This window comes from Rissa tridactyla, chromosome Z (genome assembly GCF_028500815.1).
Source record: "Rissa tridactyla isolate bRisTri1 chromosome Z, bRisTri1.patW.cur.20221130, whole genome shotgun sequence".
In the NCBI taxonomy this organism is placed as follows: Eukaryota; Metazoa; Chordata; class Aves; order Charadriiformes; family Laridae; genus Rissa; species Rissa tridactyla.
This window is the reverse complement of record NC_071497.1, coordinates 32,644,759-32,672,054: the sequence shown is the minus strand read 5'-3', so window position 1 is coordinate 32,672,054 and position 27,296 is coordinate 32,644,759. Positions and strand designations below refer to the sequence as shown.

The window sequence follows — 27,296 nt, the reverse complement described above, 5'->3', positions numbered from 1 at the left end:
ACTCACCACCTCAGTAACTCATGTTCCCTTCACATTCCCTACTCATACCTCCTCAAGGTCAGATATAACAGGACAGATCCTCTGCACAGGCCTGTTGTACGGGACATGTCCTTGTCCAACATGGTTATCCCTTAAATCCCTGGAGGGGAAATAGCACGTTTTCTCTGGCTTTTAGCTGTCTGCAAGAGACACAGCATCCTGTGAAGTCTCGTTAATGCAGAAGAATTTTAAGAACACCATACTGGATTCATGCTTCTATGCTTTAGTCACCACAAGGAGAAACTGTTTTTGCATATTGTTTATCTGACAGGTACATTCCCATATTGCTAACAGACGGTGAGGTCAGCCCTTAAACTAATCAGAACGCACCTTGGTAGAAAAACATCAGTTGCTTGGATTTGCCTCCATGCCAAAGTAAGAACATGTCTCATGTCAGCCACTTAATCTATACCTCCTGTTGTAAAGTCACACAACAGACTTGGGTTTCTCTCCCTGATTAAAGAGACTCAAGATGCCCGCTATTGCATCCACCACTTCTGCCATCAGGAAATGGCAGAATTTTGTTGCTGCTGTTGCAGCTTGCAGCATTTGAAAGCTCTTAGACTCAAGCACACATCCCTGCAGCCGTGCGATGCCCCACCTGCAGAGCAGAGAAGGTCATAGCACGGGTTTCCATTGTACATCTTCCTTGCTGCACACAGCAGTCATGCACTCCCTCTGCCTGGTCTGACATGAGTGCTTCATTACTTTCACACTCTCTCATGCTGGGATTCAGGACAGAAGTCTTGAGCACTTTCAAGTCCTCTGGTTTCTGTTCACCTACGACTCTCTTCAATTTAAAGTAGGACTTTCCAAAGGCAGACCAGTTGCTCTGCCAGGGACCACCAGAGGTAAAACATTAAGACACAGGATGTTTCCCTGTTTTGCTTGAAAAGTAAGCTACAAGGATACAACTTAGACCTCAAAAAACCCTTTGGCTAATACTTACAGTCTGTCTTCTTCTGTAGGTGAAGTTCTTCCATAGCAGCAATCCCAGCTGCGTCCAGAAAGCCATCTTCCTTCAGCAAAGCCTAGGAACTCCCTTCGTGCAGCAGCAATGGCAGTACACAGCAGAGGTGTCGTGGCTGGGCATTAACTGGGGGTGGGGGGGTGGGGGGAGAGAAAAAAAACAGTTGAAAGACAGAAGCTGTGTGTTAAGAACAGAAAGGGCAACAAGACAGGGGCACGCAGAGGCTGCAGTCCATGACTCCATGTAACCCTACAGCCCCCCACGGCACTCCCCACCACTGCCTTCTTACTCCATGCACTCCAGCCAAGTCTCATGGGTCTCAGCAAGCTCAGATTTAGACTCAATGTCTCTTACCTCAGAGCTCCAAGGCACAAAAGAATGCAATACCCGCAGGACAACAATTTTCCTTCCTGCCCAAAAATTCCAAGTGCAAGAACAGCCCAGAACAAGGAAAAAATCATAGGTTTGAAAGACGATTTAGAGACCCCTCTGAATGAGACTGAACTGTACAACTCAACCCTTTAAAGAAAAAAACAAAAATATTCTTTCCATGTTTACTTTAAAATGGTGAAAAGCCTGTTGCCAAATTAGGAAAGTCTTTGTTTTGAAGCCCAGTCAACACCATTGCTTGTAGGAGAAAATGCTATGCACTTAACAGTCAAGGGAGAGAAGTCCATTTCCTTGAACTTAAGTCACTAAGAATGACCCTGCGGCTATTCATATTTGGATAAAATGAATGGAAAATTGCTGTTGAGTCAGCATTCAGATCCTGCAACCACCTGGCCTCCAACACTGTTGTGAATTGGGTGTATTCAGGATGCACCTTGTGAGAGCATGAGAAAGTATAAACGGCTAAAAAACACATTCATCTCTTTGGTGGTTATTAATAATTGCACAGTATAGCCTTGTGCACACACAGACTTCCAGGAAGACTCAATCAAATGGAAAGGTGAGCTTATAGCACATTAAACTTCATTAAACTTTTTTCCAGAATTAATTTAGCATAGCTTAACTTACTTTTGAATTTAAGGCCACTTCAGATTAAGAGTAGTTTCATCCTGAGTAAGCATCCACACAGGAATTTAGTTAATCCACATCAAATTAATTCTGATTTATATATTTGAATACACTCTGTTGACAGGCTCAGTGTGAACACGACAGCCACCAGCCAATCCAAACACCCAGTGAGAGAACCATTCCCTCCGACATCTGTTAAAACTGGGAACACACATGCTTTTGATTCTAGTGTCCCACATACCACTACCCTAGCCCTATGATTCAGAGTTGCATGCCTGATTGCAAACTGCATTGAAAAGGTTCCCAAAATCCATAATTGTGCTAGAAACATAAGACTTTCTCAAGAAATGCTCTGACCAGTCCTACACTAGAGTAAGACTAGATGATAAATGCCAATTCTGGATGTGAGCTTTCAGTTAATGAACACTTGTGGCCTTTAAGTCTCATCCAAAAGTAAATTCCATTATTACAATGACTTGCAGATTAAAAACTTGTCTCTAATAATATAGGTCTGTGTTACAAAAAAGTTTTCCCTAACATGACTAACAAAAACAATTAAACCCATTATACTGAGTTTTACAGATAATTACACTGTAGTATCACAACAGGACAACAGTGCTTCTTAATGCCAGTACAGGGAAGCAAACAACAGATGCCTACAAAACCCTACAAATTGAACCTCGTGTCAGCATGCAGGCAGCTGAGTGTACAGTCAGCATGGGCTCATTAACTGCTGGTAGGTACTGCTGTAATTCACTGACATGACCTCTACAGATGCTCCTTTGCAGAGGGATGCCCAGCTGATCTGACAGGAGAGCCTCCCTCCCCTGCCCAGTGCTTCCTGCTGGTTGGAGCATCCCGACACGAACACGTTCCAGCTGCATGCACATCTGGCTGGTAGACAGTGAATTCCTAGACACAGTCAGAGTGAGGGACTTGACAGATGAACAGCACATCCACAGCGGGAAGAAAACCTGCCCTTTGCAGACCACCTCAGAGGGCAAACCCTGGCTGCTGAGGACTGTGCATGCCCATGGACCCAAAGCACACCTTTGCGTACAGGCTTGGATACAGGGGCCTTTGCAGCACCTCCACTGCCTGTCAGTATGGCACATCTAAAGCTCCAATTAACATGTAACCCAGACATGAAACTAAATAGGGAATATCATCTTTGTACCCCTTCCACTGCCCCGTTTCTGCTCAGGATTCAGTGGATTTGGTAACAACGCTTTTACTTGTCCTACTGAGCAACCTGGATTGCTACTCACATAGCGCACAGGCACTCTGTGACCACTAACTTGATGCAAAAAAAAAAAAAATCTTTCGCAGAACACTAGGAGAACTGCTCTTTTCAAGCATTGTTCTACAAGGGCACTGGTCTGTGGATCACAGACCTACACCACTTGCTTCGCTGGGCTCTCCAGCACACTGCAAAACAAAGACGACCTTATAGTGGCCTTCCAGTATCTGAAGAGGGCCTACAGGAGAGACGAGGAGGGGCTGTTTGCAAGGGCATGTAGCGATAGGACGAGGGGCAATGGTTTTAAACTAGAGCAGGGTAGGTTTAGGTTAGACATTAGGAAGAAGTTCTTTACAATGAGGGTGGTGAGACACTGGAACAGGTTGCCCAGAGAGATGGTGGTGGCCCCATCCCTGGAGACATTAAAGGCCAGGCTTGATGAGGCTCTGAGCAACCTGCCTGAGTTGAAGATGACCCTGCTTCCTGCAGGGGGGTTGGACTGGATGACCTTTAAAGGTCCCTTCCAACCCAACACACTGTATGATAAGCCTTTCTGCCCGAGTCCAATCCTGCAGCCACTGGACAAGTTCAGCATACAGAAGCAGAGGAAGAAAAGGCACTGCACAGCCTTCTACAATCACTGGTAGTTACACAACAGATTTTACCTCTAGAAGGGTGTTTACAGTACCCACTCCATATTGCTTCCTCTACAATAATATCAACTCTCTGCAACAAACTACTTTTCAATGCTTTCTGGCAATTACAGCTAAATACCAAAATCCATGAGTATAAAGTGCCACAGGAAGAGCGCACAAAGGATCCCAGGGAGAGCCAAAGAGACATTTGGCGTTTTTACCAATGGAAATACACCCAGCTCCTGTGCCTTAATACCATGCACAGAGGCAGAATAAAATTCTAAGCAGCCTGTGGGATGTTTGAGCTAATCACGGGGTAGCTAGTTTAATCTATGTCAGTCAAAATTCAGACACTGGTCCCTCGTAATTGCAGTCAGTCTGCGGGATCCAGAACACAGAAATACTGCTTTATAGAGGTTGTAGGGTTCACATTGCACTAGCAAACTGTAGTGAGATAACAGGATGAGGGCACATATTTGATCATTTAACACATCTCAGCTGATCAGCAGAAGCCTGTGCAGCCAGGAAAGCTCATCTCTGGCTGTCTGCTTGAATTCTAACTAAACTTTAGCAGGGACAAAGCAAATGTTCTGGCCTTCAAATAAGGACGGTTTGCCTGGACACAAGCTTGAAATGAAGCAAAAATACTGACTTGTAAGGACTGTGCCTGAAGACTGAGAGACCCGGCCCAGATGCAGGTGTTACCAGCTAAGTCCCAACATTAAACTGGGGGACAGGGCCTAACATTGGGCTAATCGCCAAGAGCACAAAACCTGAACGTGAAGCGTGCCCAGATGTTGCAGCTGTGCCAGGGTGACATACTCTTCAAAGACTTCAAAAGAGATACTCTGCCCCAGTATCTGTAACAGACTGGGTAATACAGGTCTGTTGATGCCTAGAACTGTCTGATTTTGATCCACAGCAGCTGACATATTTGGTTCACTGCTGATACAAGTTGACTAGGACCACTTGAATTACTAATGCATCAGAAAACACTCTGCAAACTAAGAGTCTCAGAGGAAAATGGGTTAGCACCTTTTCAGATGTTCTTCCAGCTTACAATAGGCAAGAACCGTAAGCCAGAGAGGCAGAAAACTGATAGACCAACACTCCCGCCTCAGTTGGAGCTGAAGTCCACCTGTAACTCCCCCTCAGTCTGCTAAATTCAACATAGCTGGGAAATCCAACTTGCCGTTTAGCATTGCAGTGCCAAAACACACAAATACCAGCTTGTTTCCAACGCAGGCTTTCATGTCTCACTTAAGTAGAACATTGAGCCAACAGTAAGTATCAGTGATCACTCCTGGCACTTAACCTGGGACTGTCTAAAGCACCAATACTGCTTCTGTCCAGAATAACAAAAGCTGCATGAATTCATCACCATAGAATAAGTTTTCTGTGATGTAACGTACCACAGCTCTGCTGAAGAGAATGGGGATATATACCTGCCAGTACTGGACCTCTCCTTTTTGAAATGCAATCTCTTGCTTTTATAAAGCACTTACTCCATGGGAAGTAGGAAGAAGTCCCTCAACTGCAACACATGGTGCAACTTAGTTGTGGAGAGGTCTTTGTGTAAGACATCCAATCTTTTCATTGTGTACGATGCAAGTTTTCCAGTAGAGATAGATAGCAATATACATCAATTTTAAGCCTAGAGGCATCACGCTTACTTCTCTTCATCACCCAGAAATCTATTTTTGTCTAGCTATCAGCATTTCTCCACCTCTTCACCAACATATACAAAACAACTGCAAAAACTTAAGACTACATGAGCACACCAGGGGAGACTCATAGTGCCTATGCCTTCAGGGACCTGGCAGCTGTCTAGTAACTCAGAGGCAAATTCAAACTGCCACCTTACCACAAATAAAGGGGCTGTCTGATAACCAAAACAAATAATGCGCATTTGGAATAACATCCTGAATCCAGGCATATGCCCTACGCACACATAGACAGAGCAATGACCATTCAGTTAACCAGCCAGCCAAGGAAAGTTAAGGATTAAGAAGCCGCTTTGTATTTAGCCAGCAAATAAATGGCGGGGATCCAGTATAGAGAAGTCCCTGCACGCTCTACCAACATGCCACTCAGACTTGTGCACACTTACCATCCTATTTGTCAGGTTTCTCAAGTTTTCCCAATTCCTGGCAACAAATACACATAAAGAATCAAGTAAAAGACACCCAAATACTTCCCTGTCTCTTCTGATAGATTTCTCCCCCCGTCTCTTCCTAGGTAAAAGCTGACCCTTACCATTATGAAAGTTTAGCTGCAGAATGAATGGACGTGAGAAGATGGGCAGGAGGTGCCAAAGAACCTGGATGTACCTTCTGACCTGGTCAGTGGTTCCTGCTTTGCTCTTAGCAAAGTTCTAACACCAGGTCAGGACCTCGTCTACTTGCCCAGACCAGTAGCCACAGCAACCAACGGCACAATTAGAACACAGGGTCCACATGCATGCCCGGTGGTCTGCCTCCCCCACTGCAGAAGCCCTGCATGGCCTCCAGACCTACAGGGTTGCAATTCCGTTTCAGTACGCAATTCAGAAAATTACTCTTAAGAGAAAGTTAGGCTACAGGGCAACCACTGAAAATGCTGTCAGTGAAATACACACTTTGACCAACCCTGTCTTTCTAGATCAGTGCTACCCACTACTTGGAAGTAGAATGGCAGTTGAAAACTCCATTAGCTGGTATGCCAAGAGTTTCCAGACCCAATCTGTCTTAAATACAAAGCAATGTATTTTTACAGCTGTAGATTTAAGATGAAAAAAGCTCAAGTGGCAGAGAATCAATTCCCCACCCCCATGCCTAGTGTCTGTACTAAGTAAACACAAAACAGCCTTCAAAAGCAGCTTTCTGCAAACAATGCAGCTGTTTGCTTTCTTTTGGGGGCAAAAAAACCTTTCCCCTAGAGAAGAAATCACTATTTAGTCAGGGAACAAAGTGAACTTATCAAGCCTTATGAGACTGAAACATTTCAGGATTCTGGCAGGAGGCTATGGACCCTCTATGTCTCCAGCAGTGACTTAAACCCAGTCCTGGTCGGCAGAGCTAAAAGCTTTTACTAGTTGATGAAGGTTTAGTGGCCCCCTATGAAATCAGTTAGCAGCCTCTGTCCTGTTCTCTCAGTCAGGTATTCCACATCACAAAAGCTACCACCACTGGCAGCTCTCCACAGACCAAGCAGCCATACAGAGTACCAATCTAGTATTAGAGATGATGCCCTTATGAGGGGAAAAAAGGCATTATTTGCTGAACACAGTACAGGTTTGAGCTACTAAAGCCAATGGTGCTCCTCTCCCACAGGCAGACACGGTATATGCTTTCTACCTCAGACAAAGAGTTGTACATACGCTTAACTCCCACAGCTCTTGCCTACATATTTATCAAGTTAAACCAGACCCCACTTTGGAAGAAAAGGGACAAATAAAGCACAAACACCAGATTTCAGCAAAAATATATTCCTCTTTGGAAACACTGAGAAATGTCTTACCATTTCATTTCCTTTAGGCAGTGTCCGGCTGCATTTTGTGGAGCAAACAATATCATGAGCCATGTCAACTCTGCAAAGCCCAGATCCAAGGTCAAAGTCCCCCAGTGCTCCATATGCCATCAGCTGACAGCAAGTCCCCATGAGGGTTGTGAACACCAAGGCAGGACAGAAGCACCTGCCTCATGAACTGACATTCCAACTCAAAGAAGACAAACCATCAGAGAACTAGTGGCATTTGGGTAACCGAGGTGCTGATTAAGACAAGAGCCCAGAACTGACCCACATCTCCCAAGTCAAGGTCTAACATCTTGGCCACTTCTCTGCAGAGCACCAGGATTTTGCTTCTTCCAGCATAATAGCTACAACCAATAGACTTACTCTTACACAACTACATCCACTTTCTACAACCGACGACTGCTCAAGGCCATAACAAGGTCTCAAGGCACAAATATTCCACAATTCCCAGAAAGCAAAATGCACTCTGCAACTATGCAATTTCAAATGAGGCTAAAGGAGGGGGGAAACAGTATTAATCCCAATTCTGTTGAGATTAGGCTAGATAAAGAGCAGCTGTGGACAAATGCAAGCAATTTTTTATCCTGCTGTCATAGATCTAATTGGAAGTAATATCCACAGCAGAAACAGCCAGTGCATAAAGAATCAGAAGAAATGTCCATTCTGTGATCAAAACAACTCGAACAAAGCCTGCAAAACCCATAGGTGCAGATCTGAGATACCAATCTCTAAAACTTTCAAGTCAAAAAACATATGACATCTACTGGAGCTCTAGGAAACGGGAAACTGCCACCCAAACAACGATAATTTTATAGGAATAACAGTATTGATCTTTTAAAGTAATCTTTTAACCCAAAGAGCCTTAACTAATTTATAAAAGAGTGCCGTGAAAACTGTCAGCAGCACAAGAGTTTGAACAACTCACCCGAGGCCACAAGCCAAGCAATGGCTGAGATGAGAATATAACCACCAGATCCCACACGTCTGCCTTCCTGGTTTAAGCACTGCTAGGCTCTGTAGCAATCACAGGCAATGCAGGATCAGCAGTGGGGGTGTGAGCTTTGACCCTGCAGCCTGCTGCCTGGGACACAGTATCGTTATCAGTGGAGCCACAGAGACACTGAAAGCAGGTCTTTCATACCCTCCCCACAGGGGATGTTACTCTCCCATTTGCCAAATGAATATCGGACACCAAGTCTCCTATGCCATCTAAAAAGTCATTCAGTGAGAAGTGCTTTCCTCTCCAAAACCATCCAGGTCATGTCACAGGGTTTACATTGACTCCTTGTTGCTAACAATGTTACTGGAGAGCTCCTGGGTCATCAGGCACAAATTTTATTAGGACCACAAACAACAATATTTGGGTGGCAATTCTTGGCAAGACTCTCTACTAGTTTACATCACTTTACACACACTGATTACCTGGACTTAGGCTAGGTAGTAAACAGGTTCTGGCCTTGTTCTCCAGCTCCTATTAATACTAGTAACTAGAACATTGCTTTCAACATGGCCATCCACGGCCCTCTAAATAGCAATCATTCATATGACAGACGCTTTATGATCCACCTTCATGATAATCCACAACCAGTTTAACTAATTTTCCCTCCTTGACGAGCACGTCAAATTCTGTAAAACTAATATTAAAGGATAGTGCTAAAATATCAGAAATCTGAAGAAACAGCCTCATGGAATCCCTCTAGCAATCCGCCACCTCTCACTCAGACAAAACTGAGACAACACAGCATCTCACTCATCCACAGGATCCTTAAGGCAGCACACACAACAGCTACAAAACAATAAATAAATGACTTCCCTTTGTTATCTAAGGGAGCCCAGCCTCACAGAAGACTGGAGACAACCAGGGGAAAAGGACTCCTTCTCACACAGGCTGACAATAAAACTTATTCACAACCTGCTTTAACTGCTGCTATTAAAACAACTAGTGACAAAACCTGAGCCCAATACCAAGCTCTGCTTACTGCACTAGAGAAGGGAGCCTGGATCTTGCTCTGGCAAGAGTTGGAACTAATATAATGTCATGTTAGGGGCGGAAAACTGGCTTCCCAACTATTTAGGCTAAATGGCAAGAGGTTTCTAAAAGGTATTTAGCCTTGGCGCTAGGACTGAGCAAATGGATTTTTCAAGACTCTGTACATTATGTGCTGAGCCTTTCTGAATGCTGCACTAGGAACACCTGAGTGGATGGTCATTTTGAAAGACCTGGCCCAGAATTAACAAAATGAGCACTGAAATTCCTGGCCCTAAACTCTTCAGAGTATCCGTCTTCCTTCTTCTGTCAAAGCCAAACTCTTAAGACATGCGTCTGGGCCACAGGTGGGCCCATCCCTACCAAACAGAAATAAGCCATAAGGGAACATTTCCCAAGGAGTCAAGCACTAAGTACTCCGTAATATAAGTAGGACTACATTTTCCAAAGTCCTCAGTGCCTCCTCAGACATTTACACAAAGCCACATTTTCAGAAATAGTTGGTGTCTTATAAGCTTCCCTTGTGACACAACTTGCCAAGCTGTTTTGAAAACCTGTCCCAGGTCACAGGGAACCAATGTCTATCTACCAGAATGACCACAACAACTGGTTCTGATTACCTCTAGCATGTTCAAAAGGCTTGTTGGTGAAAACAAGTGCAGCTCCAGTGCAATGGAAGATGTCAAGCTTGCATGCACCACAGCTGGACCCAAAGAAAAGGACACGCAAGAGACTGTGGCATGCACTTCGGCAAGAGGAATTGCTTAAATGTCAAGTATAATACTCAATACGAAACACAGTCAACTCTTTTATAAAAAAAAAAAACAAAACCAGCTTCTACTGGAAGGTTGTGAAATACATGAAGCCTTTCAACTTTCAACATTACACTGAACGTCCCCTACTTTCCCCATACAAAAAAAAAAGCCAAATTCTATTCCACCCAGGCAAAAACAAACAGAAAAGCTGATTTGCTTTATCACGGCCAATGTCCAAAAATCCATAGTCCATATTAGCGCATTTTTTTTTTTTGGCTCTCAAAGAATGAGCTCCTCTCTAGTAGAATCTAGAAATAATAGAACATCCTGCTAAAATAATAATTGCGACATTTGAGCTCAATTCATGCCATTAAGCTTTGATCTCTGCGCAACTATAAGTATCATCAGTACACAGCCTGCAAAAAGCTGTCTTACACAGCCTCAGTCACTTTTTCCAGCTGATGACGCATCCTGTTTAAGGACATTATCTTTGCCACTAGGAAAAAGGGTGAAGCATTTCACATTGCAAAAGGTACTTTTCTGCTTGGCAGCAATGTCCAGGGGGAGAAGGAAGACAGAGGTCCCCCAAGAAAGGCATCAGCCTCATCAACTTTCAGGAAAACAAATGAACAAGCTCAGAGAGCATTAGGACAGAAAACTTTTGACAACCACCTGTTCCACAGCACACCCTGGCCATTGAATCACTTCAGCTGAAGTAGCCATAGATCTGGTTTAACAAAGTGTAACGCTGACAGGTGATCCATGATCCTACTGCAGAGTGGCTGGAGCATCACTGGCATTCTTGTACCTTCTATTCAGCAAAGTTACCAAACCCTGCAGCTTTGCCATCACATTCATAAGGATTCTTTCGGAAAAGAGTGTCTTCTCCTACATCTTGTTTTTGTACCTTGCTCTTCATCTTGGGAGAAGACAAGGACACAAACTGCGCCCAGTGCAAGATTAAACTGCAGTTTGAGGTGTATGCCTGACCTGTAACATCAAAAGAAACTTTACTGTTATTTTCATCTTTGCCATCTGGGACCATCCTGCCATAAAACAGCGCGTGTTCAGTAACAGAGCAGAACACAACACGCTCATACTGTAGAAAACATCCCAGTGGTGCCTTTGAGATTCACCAGCATAAAGAATAAGCTGTTAAACTTGGTATCTACACAACTGCACGGATATCTGTGGCATAGGTATAAGTAACAGCAGATGAAACAAACATACCCCTGAACTACGCAGAAAATTATCAGCCAAGAAAAAGCCTCTAGCACAATGGAAGGAAATGACATCGTCAAAAAAAGCAATAAACTGGCAAAAGCAGTACCTAGCAGCCACTGTCAGCTTGAGAAGAGCTTGATCCTTTAAAGCCAACAACAGACCGGGCCACAAGACTTTGGCTGCCACATGGCTACCACCTAACTGTATGTATTTGGAAGCTAGTAATTCACTAAAGTGATAAACAGATCTCCAAGTACTTTTGAAAGCAGGGAGCATCAGCTATGAAGAGGACTGAATTTCTGATCAATCTTGGCAACTAGTACAGACTTCGATAACCACTTATCTCTAAAGCTATTCATAGAAGAATATGAAAATAATTGGCAGACATGATAAGAAGCCCACGTGCCTGCTGTGGCAGGTGTGGCACAGGGCAGCACACTGGGAGCACTGCCAGAAAGTGTGTGCCAATCTTCCCTGTTTTGCCTGATCCACAGAGGAAACAGTTCACGTTCTTTAGCTCCAGTTGTACAACCCATACAACTGCTGAAGCTCCAATCCTTAGGGTCAGCGTAACAGTTAAGACATGCAAAGCGGGCTAACATATGTCTATTTTAACATCGTGCACAGGCAGACGTCAGAGGGAAGGCAGACAGCATTTGTTCATGTCCTAAGCTACATCTCACAATGCAGAACAATTCAGGACAGTGATCCATTAGTTTGCTCCAACAGTTTCAAGAGACCATGCACAAGAGTAGAAGAGCTGTGGTCTACTCAATTTCAACCAAATTACGCAGAACAGAAAACACTTCAGGTAATCACACAGAAGTGGCATGACATGCCAAAAGGAAAAGCAATACATTTGCAAAAGTTCTGCAAGTTTTTAATGTATACAGCATCTAAACCACACTCTTTTTTTGTTGTTGTTGAGCTTAAGATATCCTTATTGGTGCTGAGAAAGCTCCACTGAAGTCAGAGCATACTTCCACAGACAGCACAGTAGGACTGTAATTATGTCTGCTTTTATAGATAAACATAATTGGGAAGACAGATGTAGCGGTGTGAAATATTAAAAGCAAGTCACAAGAACTGGGAGTGAAGCCCTGGAAGATACGGCAATTAATAGAACAAAAAAATAACCTGGGAAAAAAGATCTGAAGAAGTCTGAAAACAGACTGTGTACAGGTGATGGTATCAGTTTGCAAGGCCAGATCTCTCCAAAGACAGTAGAAAAACTCATATTGCTTACTTTAGGATGAATATTTAAATATAGATTTGAGAGAGCTGGGAAAAAAATAAAGCAGTTAGAATTGCTACTCTGATTTAATAGAGAATAATTAAGATATCTAAAATACTTTAAAACAAAGAAATTAGATAAAAAGCGGATTGCCCATTGGTACAACAAAAATACTAATGCAGGATCAATTTAGTTTATTAAATAGGAACATTTCATTTATGGGAGGAGTGGATTTTGAACTTTGACTCCTGTACTGCTACCAGAATGAAATGTCCGTGTGCCTACGCTCAGTAACAGTTGGTGCTGCTTTATTGTTTAGATGAGGAGAGGTTTGGGTTTTTTTTAATCCATTCAAATTTGGTCCTAAATCTGCTTTTATCAACAGCCATAGCCAAACTCTTGTTATGGCAGCATAATTACAATACGGGGAAAAGGAAAAAAGCCATTAATAGATCCCTTAGAGTATCAATATATTCCCCATGAGTACGGCTCTCAGACAAACGAACATGTATGATAATTTGCTTGTTTCTTTTGAAGGCACAAAAATTCACCTGGAAAAGCAGCCACTACATCTGAAAAGCTGTGACTTAAACCCGGGTTGCTGGCACTAACAACACAGCCTACAGTCTTTATTTAGAAAGATGTGTTACTTGCTTCAGATGAGAAAAAAAACACACTTTCACTTCTGCCAGAGAGCACAAACTTTTGTCATGTCATTGTTGTAACAATGGTGAATGCAGGTAATAGGAAAACAGGGGCAAGTTATCACAGGAAGAAGGGCACAGGTGCTGGGAAGCAAGTTCTCCTGGTCCCTAGTCCTGCTCTTGTTACCTACACCACCACCGCTGCTGCTCTGAGACCTTCCACAGGACTTAATTTTGGCTTTTACTAAGCTAACAACCAAGAATGCTAATATTAGTTGCACGGTTTGCTTGCCTGCTCCCGGTAACAACCATTCACTCGGAAATGGGCTAGTAAAACTGCAAATTGTTTCAGGGAGCCAAGCAAGTAGGGTGGTAACAGGTTTTGGCCACCTCTATCTTCCACCCAGCCCTGCCTGCTATTTGCTAAAAAGGAAACCAGACCTCCAGAATGATCTCTGAACTGCGTGGTCAGAGGCTCTGACTTTGTTTGTTCTTTCCCAGAGCATGACCTTGCTATCTAGCTCAAACCAGAACAGTCTTGGAAAAGCGCGTTTGCTCTCCTTTTTCTGTCTTATACCAATTGTTCCCTAACAAAGTTAGCATAATGCAAACCGATCTCATTGCATTAGACAGAGCTCTGCTAAGCAACACTCCTCCAGAAAATAACAGAAGAGGAAAAAGGTCAGCTTGTATGTGGATATTTACACCATTTAAACTGATGTGCATTCTTATTATTTATGATCAAGCTTTTTCACTAATAACCCAATGAATAAAGATCTGAATGCTCCCATTTTTCCTTACAGTGTTAGCCTGTTGTGTCAGGAAAGCTGCATCAACAGTTTTTCATCCTACTCTGTCTCACTCTCGGTCCTTGAGGATAGCTCATGTGGTTTCCCCCCCCCAATGACAAATGCTAAAAGAAACAGGACTAATTTTGCTGTCACCTATTTTAAAGAAACAGACCAAAAAAAAAGTAGAGAATGGGGTACTCCAGTCAGTAGTCCAATCATGGTATTCTTCTGAGTTGCTCTGTATGACTTTTGTACGACCAATAGAAATACAAGATATGTAGCTACGGAATATGAAATATTTTAACTTTTTTGTTGTGATCATCTTTTGAACACTGTAAGTAGTCTTTCCATGGTATTTTTAACCTATACTCTTAATATCAGTAACCGCAGATGTGTGCGCTCATTAACTACACAGAAAACTTCCAAGTACTCAAGACTCAAATCCTCAGCTGGCATAAATATGAGGGAATCTCAGAGAGACCGAATTTCTACCACGTCAGACCTGGAGGAAGAGGGCAGAGTCCCTAGCTGCCTCAGATGAACAAGGAAAATGTCATATGTATAAAATACATTTTACTAAACAGTAGGTCCCTGACTCTAGCCCCTCTCACAGCAGAAGTCATCAAGAATCACCAGCCTAACAGAAACACACCAGTGTTTGGTCAGCCATGGCCTCCAGACTTATTTCAGGATTTGGTGTGTTGCTCAGCCTAAGAGGTCTATATGGACACCAAGGGTGCTTGCTCCAAGGTTACTTAAACAAAGCGGTAGCTGGTTCCCTTTCTGCTCCACTCCTGTCATCATCTTTGTGCTGGCACCAGTGCTCACAAAGCCATGTGGAGATGGTGAACACAGGACTCGGGGAAAAAAGGAAACAGAAACAATCACCAAGCAAAAAGACGAGAGCCTGTTCTCAGTTACTCAGCCTGGGTTGGTGAACTCCAGTGCCAGCACGGAGGATGAAATGGCCAGGGAGAGAAAAGAGAACAGCCAGTTGGAGTAAAATGCAGAAGGTCCTTTACTAGCTCACTACCAACCTTCAATTATGCTGGATTAAAGTCCTGCAGAAACCACACCCTAAGAAATACTGTGCCTGCATGGTGCAACGCATGTGATAAACACCAGCAGCGCTGATCGCATCTGGCCACAGATGGATGAGTTCAGTACTGATCCTCCTCTCGCTCTGTCTTTGTGGGTATAACTCTGCCAGGTGAGCTCACTGGCGAGACGACAGGCTCGCAGAGATGAAGGCAAGGGAAGACTTGCTTTCCGAACTGTGTATATCACACTCGATTAACACATGGGAATGCTCCAGCCCAGAATTTGCACAGGAGGTCCACAGACACTTTCCTCATGTCACTGAGGCTTATTCCTGAATCACAGCACACTGTTTTATCTTTGCACTGCCAGCAGGAAGTTCAGCCTAAGGAATGCTGGAGAAAAGGTTACTCCTTGAACAAAGGCCAAAATAACTCTACTGTTTTGGATGGGTTTTCTGGGGGGATTGGGTTTTTTGGTGCTTTCTTTTGTTGTTTTTGTGGGTTTTTTTAATCTTATGGCATTTTGTCTTCTGTAGTTCAGTGTTTCACCAGGAGCCACTCTTTATATACACCATGATGGCACACGTTGAATTTGATGCTGGATCAAGTCTCTGCTCCCACCAACAGCATTGAGCTACACTTGTTTTTGAAAACAAATTCAGCGTTACAAGAAAGGTTTGCCAGCAGCTGCCCGCGGCAAACTGATTGATAAACATGCCTCAATCTCACCGGGTGAAGAGACCACTGAGAAACTTTCAACATACCTGCTTGCACTGCTATGCAGCTATATTCACAGGAAATTCGGAACTGATACCCAAAAGATTACCATGACTCCTACAAATGCCAAAACGTTACATATAACTGCACCCAAGGTGTTAGTTTCACATAAATATCATATGGCTAAGTACTTCAGCAGCAACTTCTCAGGGGAAAGTTACCGTGAACAGTTGGAGCTAGCTGCTTGATTATTACACTCCAATGCTAGATGGCAGCAATAACAATCTCTTGCAACCCAGAGGCCAGCAGGTATCTCCTCAGAACACCTACAGTGAGGCTTAAAAAAACAATTTTTTTTTTTAAAGACAGGCATTCTCAACTTCAAAAGTTAAACTTAATTTCTACCATACAGCTCTTGTGTTCCATGCTACCAAACTTTTATCCACATTTTAAGAGTGGATTTCTAATTCTGACCATAATCAGCCCTACCAAATTACAATCACATGAGAAACAAGGTGCTCCATGTCATGACTAAAGGCATCAGACTCCTGCCCTTACTTGTCCAAACCTTACCAGATACAGACTGTATCACACCACTCTTACATAACTTAAAGTTTAAATTGGCACAATGGATTGTGAAGACCCACCAACAGCATTTGTATCTGTGACATCAGTAACACACTGCAGAGTCCCAGGTAGTACCCATTTAGTTTAATAGCCTACAGGGGCATCATAGAATCACGTGCTAATCTTGATTACGGGAAAGTCTCGGCACATATTGCCATTCCCACTTGTCAGGAAGGCAAGCTGTGCCACAAGGGCCAAACACAAAAAGCATTTGCACGGAATATTTACTACCATGACGCCCTTTCAAAACTGAGCAAGACTGATGCATTACAAAAGCCTTTCGACTGCAAGCTTGGCCATCTGTTATTAATGGAACATCCCCAGGACGTGGCTGCTCTCTGCAGTACAAGCACCAACTCATTTTCGAAGGCACCTCCAAAATGAATTTTAATGTGTTAGTCCGTGTTAGTAATTTTCACGAAAGTCCAACTCATCTATAGGCTTCAGTTTAGCACATGTTTACATCCCTCTGGCTTCAGTAAGGTCTACTCCAACACACTAAAGATCAACTTTGATCCTCCAAGTTAGTTATTTGTACAACCTTAAAATCTCCAAAGCCAACAGCCAGGAGGAAGGGGGCGTAGGGGAGGGTGGGGGGAACTCCTGGTTTATGTTTAAAACAGGCAAAAATACTGTTTAATACCAACTTTTAATTTAGAATTGGAGGATCTTTCCCAATACATTTTAACCATCTGGGCAGTCGTGCACGTCCAGAAGTAAGCAGCAGTATTTTGTAACAGGCTGATGATAGGTTGTAATGTAGCAGTCCGGACTTAACAACAGTCTGGCACGCAGAAGCAGGATATTTTGCGTGCAACTGAACCTCCTGCCCATCACAGGAGCAGCCGGGATCGATCTTTTTATTTTTACACTCCTCCTCAGCCCAAGGCCCTCCCCCGCGTCCCCTCCCCTGTGCCCCCACGACTCTATAGCAGTCGGAGCAGGAGTGAAGGGAATAAAAACCCTCCCGTTATCTACTAGCACCCACCAGGGCTGTCAGAGGCGGCGGTAAGGTCAGCCACCCTACGCGAGCGCTGCCAAGTCAGAGTCGCCTCGCTCAGGATAAGCTAAAATAAAATAATTAACAACAAAAAAAAAAAAAATAAGCGCACACACACACAAACCCACCCCCCCAACACTATTAGCCCTTCCACGATCCCCCCGCTACCCCGTAAGCCATCCTCCGAGACACGCTCCTGACACACCGGGCACAGCGAGCGGCACCACGCCGGGAAACAAAACAAATCAAAAAACAGGAATAAAAACCCCAAAACTATAAACACACTTATTTGCCTTCCCCCCCCGCCCACCCCAATAACACACCGCAGCGGCGCCCGCCCCGGGCGGAGCGCGGACAAGCGGGGAAGCCTCCCCCGACAGCTGCCCGCGGCGCCTCCCCCCCACCGCCGCCCCTACCTCCGCGGCCGGCAGCCGCCGTGGGTCCCGCGGGGAGCCCAGCCGAGCCCGGCCCCTGCTCCTCCGCTCCGCTGCGGGCTCTGCTCGCCCCTCGCTCCTCCGCTCCTCTCCCAGCCCCGGCGCCGGCCCCGCTACCACCGCCCGCGCCCCGCAGCGCCTCTTATAGGGCGGCGCGGAGCTGCCCGCGGCGGGGCCGCCCGCCCTTCGCACGGACGGGCCGCCCAGGAGCCTTCTTCCCCCCTTCCCCTTCCCTCTGGCGTCCTCTCTCCTTTTCGTCTTCTCTTCTTCCTCGTTCCCTTTTTCTTTTTCCTTTCTCCTTTTCTCTTCTCCCCCTCTTTTTTTTGTTTTCCCTCCGCAGCGGCTGCTGTTTGGGGGGGGGTGGGCGGGGACGCAGCGACTCGAATGTGGGCGTGCACGTTGCAACCCAAAACAAGCTCCGTATGTCGCCCTCGGCCTTTCCCTTCCCCCCCCGCCACCGCGGGACACGGGTGGCGTGGGCTCACTGCCTTCCTTTTTGCGGGGCTCCGCGCTCCCCGGTGCGTGAGGAGCATCCCAGCCCCTCGCATCTTCCCCGGCCCGTCCCTTCCTGGGGACCGCGGGCAGAAAGAGCCGAAGCCCGGGGCACTCAGTCACCTGCGAGGCCACCGCGCTCCCACCGCCCGCAGCTCCGCGCCTGCTCAGCTCCCTGCGATCTTCGGGGCTGAGCCGGGACAAGCTGGGCACAGATACAACCTCAGCTGTCCAGCTGCGGAGCGTACCGGGAGCGCTGGCCCAGCAGGAGTCAAATCAATAACACCCAACTTCAACAGCACCGGAATTTGTCCTCTGTGTCACTTATGGGAAGGAAAAGGCAAGGAACCGTGAAAGCTAATGCTCTGATGCTTACCATAAATAAGGATGAATTCAGTTGAGTCAGTTCTTGGAGAAACTGACAACCTTTCACGAACTTTAAAAAAACAAACCCTCAATTTATTTTTAAAGGTTCACAGTGACCAACCTGACTTGCTCCAAACACAAAATCCATAAATGATGGCATGTTTTAGCTACCTGAGAAATGGCCTGTGTTATTGATCTTAGCAATTATTAAATTCCCAGATGGCTGAGGGTGTCACAGTTCCTCATCCTCCCAAAAGGGCTCCTTCATTAGAAACATCACCCATCACACAACCCTGTCCAAATTTTTTGCTTGCTACACAGCAGGAGCACTTAAAAGCCCTGCCGTGCAACCTGCGAAAGCGTAGCAGTTCATTTTGAAGGCATAAAATTGCTCTGAGAATGGAAACATGCAACGCACAAAAGGCAGGCAACTCTAAATTACAGTTCCTTCTACAGAAATAATGCACTGCCATTGCTCTTCTGCAGTGAAGTGGTTGATGTTATCATGCTCGCTGTTAATGCTTTGCCTTATTATGAGCAATCTGGATGATACATGGTTACTGAGGGAACTGTATCTCCAAGTTTCCTGACTTGTATTTCCATGCTGAGCCTACCACCATTGTATTTCTTTGAGTGGCATAGAAACACAAATACCTGCAAGCAAAATCCAGGGAGCTCAGACTGATTGTGATCTGAAATAATACTATGAACTGGAGTATCATAGACAGCAGCAAATATTCAAATTAATAATGCAGACCCTTCTACACTGAATCAAAGCTGACATGTTCATTTCGGCAGAGACCCAAGCTCCTTCCCTCCGTCATCAGCTCGCAGAAAGGCTCAGGACTAGACAAAATGAAAGAGCTCCTGCTTCCGATTTTGATTTCTCCAGTGTAGCTGCTACATAACTTCACTGACTTAAATGGATTCACTTGGGTTGTACTTTCATCTGGTTGTAAAACTGAACTAAAAATTCGGTCTTTAATGTATAAATACATTTGTGCATCTTTCACCATATACTGGACCTTTCCATCTTTACAAATTTCCAAACATTTACTGGATTGTAATTTTAAATTGTAAAATAAATAATTTCAGCATGTTTAGTCAGAACACAGGAAGAAAGAATACATTTAGTTTACTATCAGCAGAGTGTTAGGGCTCATCCCACATAGTAAAGAGTCTGAAAGAGAGTGGGGCATACCGGATAGGGTTTTCAGAAGAATTAGTGACCTGGCATCAGTGGGAACAGCACTATATGAATACCAAAGAGCTGAAAATTGTCCTGCTCCTGGTGTCTCCTTAAACCAGGCTCCTCTAAGGAAGGCGTGAGTTTTTCCAATACCATCACAAGACCGGATTTTTTAAATTCTGGAATCGGTGTCTGTTAAAGCACTGGGACAACATTTTCCAATAAGACAGCTGTTTACGAGAAGCAAATGGAGCGTTTAATTTAGTTTGCTCTGTTAAAATACCTGTAGGATGGTGGGAGAGCACCACTGGATAGCATTTCTCTGCTTTTGCATTCCCCTGACCGCATGACAGTGGCATCAGGTCACTGGGAGGAGACAAGCCCTGACAAATGGTACAAGAAGGATGACAAGGGAAGGGGGCACAGTTAGATCCAACAGCCGGGCTGTACAAACACAAAGTCAATAGTCATCCTGGGAATAGTTTCTAAGAATAACAATCTCCTCCACTGAATATACTTATATTTGGGTGGCTTGAGTTTTCAGAGTGGATGAGCACATGCGGCTCCTATAGATTTCTCAAAGATATTTATACCTCCCAAGTCTTACAGCCACAGCAAACATTATGTTGGCTTTTGTGTCCTGTGGAAGTGTGACAGGTCTTTGCAGGCAAAGCCGTTTCAGTCAGGGAATTCTGCTTAATTTAATTTGTTGCTAATTGACACAAAATTTCAACTACTGATTCACATATTGCAGAGGGAAAAAGAAGACATAAGCAATCAAACAACTAGGGAAAGACTTTTTCTCCTCCCTCCCCAAGCTCAGCTCCAGTTAAGAACCTCTCCTACCCCCTTCCTAGTGTCAACATGCCTTGCTTTCAATAGATGTTATGCTCAGCCCCTTCTGCAAAGCACTGGGCAAAGTGGGAAGTTGGGGTCCAGTGTGAAATGGTTTCTTTCTGCTCTTCCTTGCTTCTTACTCATTTTCCTCCACTGCTCCTTGCCTCTTACTGTTCCTCTGCTTCACAGTGGGTCCTCCAAGGGCCACAGTCCCTCCAGGAATGCCCTGTTCTTCTGGCATTGGTGCTCTGTGGGCCACAGTTCCCTTCGCAGTGTCCCTGCTCTGGCACGGAGTGCCTCCTTCCAAGACTGTCTCTCTCCCTTCCACGTGTCTCCTCCACTTCCTCCTCCCCCATCTCCTCACGTCTCCTCCAGTGCCTCCTGCCTTAGAGGCTGCTGCTCTTTCCTAAATGTGTTTGAGCAGAGGTGCCATGTGCTGCTCTCATTAGTTGAGGTTTTGGCATACAGTGGGTTGTCTTCATCCCTTTCAAAGCTGGCTGAAAGCAGCTGTGACTGGCACAGAGGAGTTCATGGCCTCCTCCCTTGCAGCCCCCTGCTACTAAAAGCCTGTCAGTTATGCCCAATACGCAGTTCCCTTTACATGCACGTTCAGATTAGACTTGATCCTTTCTTCTTTTCCAAAGTACAGTACAATGTCCTTTTGCAAGCATGAACAAGCTGCCCACACCAGGACCCAATGCTGGGTACAAGGGAAGAGCTACTGAGCTGCAAAGGGACTGTAACCGCTCGAGATACTGAGAGGTCGGAGAACATGTAAATTGCTGTTCATGGAAAAGACATTATGTAGTGGAATGAAGGGGTGGAACTGAAAATAGGAAAACACGCTGTGTACTTGCTGAGGAGGAAGTTGTTTCCTCATACTTGTAACTTCTACAAGGCAAAACATACCATTGTTGAGCCTGCAAGACTGATGGCTCCTAACGTCAGGATGCTAGGGAAGACTGTGAGCTTAGTCAATCACATCAGGAAATGCCCCAGTATAAACTGAGGAGGTCTAAGACACATTTCAGCAATAAAGCAAGCCACAGATTAATACACCTTTTGCAGTCAGCTGTTGAGATATTTCATCTGGAAATCCAAGCTCTTTTTAGCCCTTGCTGACCTAGTCTGGATTAAGTTCAGGAAGCAGTAAAGATAGCAAATTAGTAATACTTCTATTCAGAAAATTGCTTTTCAAAGAGCTTTGGTCACCTCTTGTCTATTACTTGACAGTTTTTTAGCATGACCATAGCTTCAAGATTCCTCACTATTGTACATTAGGGTACACACTGAAGGTTAATCTGCATTTCAAGCATCCGTTCCATCTTGCTTTACTCTCTCCCTTGATTTGCAATATCTGAGTCAGTGTATGGTGACAGCTTTCATAAGGTCTTCCTGGAAGGAGCTTCCCAACTTTTAGTAAGAAATAATTGCATTGTTATTATTTTACAGCGACATAAACTCTCACTGAGCATCCTAGCTTCAATTTATATTTCCTAACAGGGCAGTTAGTCACTTCAGCCTGGTTTACAGTCAGTAAACTGACTGCATCATGCTGTTTATTGCAACCTGCTACGCTCTTCCCATCCTTCTATTTACAAAAAAAAGAAAAAAAAAAAAAGGTAACAGGTAGTTGTGTAGTTTTTCCAACTGGAGAGAAACAGAAGCGCTAGCTAAGGTTTAATGACCCCTACATCCTCCACTGTGCCCTGCAGTGGGAAAGCTTTGAAGCACTTATTTGTGCCATGTGAAGTACTGAATCTGGAAAGTTCATGCCCTCCAGACAAAGAACATTTTCAGGCTTGTCCCCGTGCCTGCTGGGGGTGAAAGAGCTTGCGCTCATCCACTCCATCTTTCAATATAAACATAGGTTTCATGCTTCAGTCATTAATAAGATGCTTCTAAGTCTTTTAAATAAAATATAAATATATTGAAGTTCAGATATGAGCAAGCCATGATTTACACAGTTACAGATAACATTTCTTAAGTAACACAGCTCACGTTTAAGAAGGGTGAATTAAAAGCCATCTCTTGTGAGGTTTAGTTGCCAAATGACTGCTGTTATTTTAAGAAGAGAGCTCACTGCCACAAGCATAGCCTTGTCACTTCTCACAAATACTTAACATTAAATATAAGCCAAATTACATCTGCAGCTATCTATATACAGCAAGATGCTGTGAGGCTCACCGTTAACAAAATTACTACATGTTGGATGTAAAATACAGCCAGATACTTAGGTGGTAAAAATTCTTTGACTTTGCCAGAAATAAGCTGATTTTCCCAACCGTGGTTCTAACCTATAGTTTGAAGAGCAAAGAAAATATGTAGAGTTGCCAACTAAAATACTGGAAGCTTGTGTAAGGTAGCAATTTTATTTTTATATTAAGTTTCTTCCTTTCTCAGATTCTCCTGAGGTATGCTTTATAATGGCAAGGAGCATGTATGTATTTTTGTGTTAACGTTTCAACCTTCCCCTGTGCAATTGTCTATGTTTAAAAAATTAGTCCAAACCAGAACTCCTTCAGAAATATTTCAGTGTGCATTACGTGTGCATCGCCAGACAACTTTTATAGGGATAGACTGGCCTGCATGAGCCAGGGTTTCTGTGCAAGCAATGTGGGTGGATGGATAGCTATGCAGAATGTAAAAGTTCAATGTGAGCAAAGCCCATGCTTTAAAAATTCTGCACTTCATCTCCCATGAAAAATGTTCATGCTGATAACATCCCTAGTGCATGGAACAACGAAGCAAAAATTCATCACGAAAGAGAAGTGAAGCCTAGCAGACACAGAACCTGATCAAATGCAAATAAAGCCAAATACAAGGATGCAATGTGGTTTTATCTAACCTCAGTTTAGGTACTGATGCACAAATCTTCACTGGTGTGAAATCAACCAGGTTGTAAACTTCACCAACTTAGCCCTGGAGATGTAAGTTAAGATGGTCAGTTCCCAAAATTTGCTTGTGACCAGCAAATGCCATTTCACATCAGTTGCAGTACTCTGGTTTCTTAAATGATGATTTAAGAGTGATCAAAATTTGCCTGTTTAAAATCCTTACTCAGTCAGTTCTCATGAAACTCAGTGGAAATTCTGCCTGAACAGGGACCCCTACGCTGGGCTGATTACTACAAAAGCTTCAGACATTTACATAGGGAGCATGTATTAGAGTAGCTCCATTAAGTCAGTGGAGACATGTGCTTGGGAATTTGACTGCATCAGCTGGCAGTGCCCCCCTCTAAATTTTAACTGTAGATAAAGTCAGTCCCTGATTAACAAATCTTCTTTCACTCGCAGTTCTAGAGCTGTAGACAGCTCGTGCTTTCACTGCAAATCTTACTGTCAAAGGGAGCAGTTTTAGGAAGTGATGTTTTTCCTTCACTAGATAATGACAATCAAGAAGGGAAGGAAATGCACAGCCGAGTGTTCAAAACCAGCCTGCGAACCAGAAGGAAAGGGAGGAGGGGACTCCGTCACTGTACAGCCTGCTTCAGCACCGGTATGGCCGTGGAGGAAAGTACGCTGTCCCTCACCTCTGATCTTAACAGAAGAGTGACACTCACAGCAAGCAATCCGCAGGCCCTGGAAGGTTTTATTTACCTACCCTCACTGTGATGCACAGGCCAGCGAGTTCCCTAGCCTCCACCCAAGCAAAGGTCTGCTTTTAGGCTCTTCAGCCTCTCAGCAGCTTCCTCCTGTTTACTCTGTACCCATCAGTCCTCCAGCATGGAGACAGAAGAGTACCTCAGTCCTTCTCCTGACAGCATCTCCATGTCTATGACAAGGGAGGATGAAGGACTCTTGTCTGCCAGGAACTACAGTGCCCTTAAAGAAAGACAAACTTTTTTTTTCCCAGAACCATTTCCTTCTCTTTTCCCATCACAGCTTCTACCGAGCTCATGGATACCCCACACTACTGAGTTTTTGAGTGTCCATGCCATCCTTGCTTTCCAGGAGGCAAGAAACACCTCTTTTACACCTCCTTTTCCAGGAGTGACTTCTTCCAGAGACAGGACTGAGACTAGGTTTTTATTTTGTTCTCTTCATACAGCTGGAGAAGTACCTTCTGCAATCAAGCTTTAAACCTGCCTCTTCAAATCTTGAGTGTCCCCGGACATCAAGACAAACTCACACTGCAGAACGAAGGATCTCTATTCAAAACCGAATCTCTCCAGAGCTGCAGAGAATTGCCAGCCAACTTCCACACTTACAAGACACTGCAGTCTGCTCTGCAGAGCCTAACTTCTTTTCCTTTCACCAGGTTGTTCGCTTTGGGGTTTGCTTTGCACTGTATTTGTATGTAAAGAAACAGGGACCTTTTGAGTTCTGCCAGCTGTGACATTCTGCCCTGTTGAAACAGCTTCGCCTTCTGAACATTTCCAGTTCTTTCATCAAGGCAGCAGGTTTGACCTCTACATTCTCTAGCTACTTGCAGACATCCGGGGCTGGATCTAGGGTGTAGCCAGCTTGCTCCGCAGACACACTCTCTTTCTTGGCTCTGAGATGGGCCAGTTCCTGCTTCTGCTCATTTTGTCCTAATCTGAAGAACAGGTATCTCCCTGTGCCTGTTAAGTATCTCCCCAGCATCTCCAGTAAGGGGACATAGTTGAGTTTCACCTTCTCTGGTGCCCCTCCATTTGCCCCATCCATTACTGTGTGATCTCATCAGGCAGTGGACAGACTATTCCCTTACTGCAAATGCTGCCTTTATATTGCCTGCAGTGTTGGTGCCAGAGACCATGCGACCACTGGTCAGGATATCAGCAATCTTCCCGGGGATTCAATGGACTCACAATCTATTGTACATTCCCACAGAGGCTCCAGTACCTAAGCTATGTACTTTCTTATCACTCCTGGACAGTTTTCGTCTTTATCCCCAGGTGGCGTGCCCAAGTGTGAAAAGCTGTCTCTCTATTGTCTAGCATCGAAACTCACTGACTTCAGTATGCAGATCCTTCCTCTCCTTTGGAAGAGGTTCTTTCTGTTTCTCTTCGGCTTAGAAGACCTCCTTCTCACTCTGATGCTTCTGCTTCAACACATTCCCGCCTGCCCCTGTAGCAAGAACAACGCAACACTTTGGAGGCACTCTACTTTTGGAGAAGGCCAAGACCTCCACTTCTCTGTCCTCAAGTCTTTACACATTCATTCTATCCCGACACACTTGCTCCCGGTCATGCTAGCCAGACTTTCCATAAAAAACTACTGATTCTGGGGCTTCTTATTTCTCTTATTAGCTTTCTCCTCAATTTCTTAGGCCTCAGAGTATCACACATAATTGTACAAGAATTATCTAGATTTACTAACTCTACTACCTTAAAAGGAACAAAATACTTCTGTAATTTATTTTGCCAAGGATCCACTAGATCAGGCCTTTCCTTGGCAGCCAATGAAATATTTTATTTTCCTTGTGAAAAGCAATGTCTTCAGGATTAGCCCCATCAGAATTACAGAGCAATGAGATATCTGTTTGTGTTGTTTTTCTTGCTAGCTGTAAAAACTTGTCTGCTTTCTTATTGCACATTCGGCAAAGAATTTTATTACAATTGCTGTACCCTGTGATCTCTGTCCAGGCTTCCCCCCTAAGCTGCTCATCAGTGTTGACTTTCATATCTTTCTGATGGAAGTTATGATCAGGGACAAGGTTTTTTTACTGAGTTTTCCAGGAGTCCTTTTTGGCAATGTGTGGGCTACTGAATCATTGAGGCCTACCAGACAGAAATCTGCAGTGAAAATGATTCCCAGCAATCTTCAGATTGAACCTGCTACTGATTGGGCTTAGTGTGTTTCTCTCAGGGACAGACAGACTCTGTGCAGTCCATCTGCCATCCCTTCACTGCATCAAGATAAAGCAGTTCACTGACTCTGAAAAGTAAAGGAAGGCTAGATTCTAAAAGCTGCCCAGCAATTTTCGTCCTCAATTAGATGGGAAGTAGTTGTCCCTATTTCTGAAGCCGCTTTAAAGAATCCGCTCAGAATCCACTCAAAGCAATAGGTTCAGAATTTCTCTCTTGCTCTCCAAGACCTCTTGAAATTTTTGAGTTTAGGCATTCAGGTTTAACTTTCCTAGGTTGATTTAATTTTTAATGAAAGATCGAGTCAACCGCTCACCAGTGAGTACCTTTGAAGCTGTCAACAATCACTGGAATGGCTCTGGCACACTCTGGAGTGACAGCTCGGGAGCCATAACGTCTTACCTGTTTTCCTCTTCTAAACATTGCACACCATGATTAGGGTTCTGTTTAAAGGCAATATTAATGATCTGTTTATATGTGCGCCAATATTCATGATAAATAAATCTCTGACAGCAGAAAGCTTATGCAAAACTCCTCCCTATGCAATTACACTTCAGACATATAAACATGTAACATCACACAAATAAGGTAATACTGTGACCTGAATGGATTCCTGCATACCAGATCACATGTAGCAATGTGAGCTGTAGGGTGTTACAGTTGGGAAATCCCAGGCTGCACAGATGGAACTGCGGTTGTAGAGCTAACTGGGAAACTCACTGAAGCTTTTCTGTCCCCAGAACTGGCCTTTAAA

At 44.3% G+C, this 27,296-nt stretch overlaps 1 protein-coding gene across 4 annotated transcripts in view; it reads right to left on the bottom strand.

Annotated features, from left to right (window-relative positions):
• ABCA1 (ATP binding cassette subfamily A member 1) overlaps nt 1-18,191 on the bottom strand; it is a 100,025-nt gene extending 81,834 nt beyond the window's left edge. For 2 of the 4 annotated variants that reach the window (XM_054185630.1, XM_054185633.1), the window contains exons 1-2: nt 17,850-18,191; nt 989-1,135 (exon numbers count right to left, since the gene is read on the bottom strand). In XM_054185630.1, coding sequence (XP_054041605.1) covers nt 989-1,054 — 66 coding nt within the window. In that variant the 5' untranslated portion in view covers nt 1,055-1,135; nt 17,850-18,191. Of the gene's footprint in view, nt 1-988; nt 1,136-8,339; nt 17,315-17,421; nt 17,501-17,849 lie in introns of those variants that run through there. The other 2 variants (XM_054185632.1, XM_054185631.1) reach the window with 2 other exon arrangements.
• Between the last annotated feature and the right edge of the window lie 9,105 nt (nt 18,192-27,296).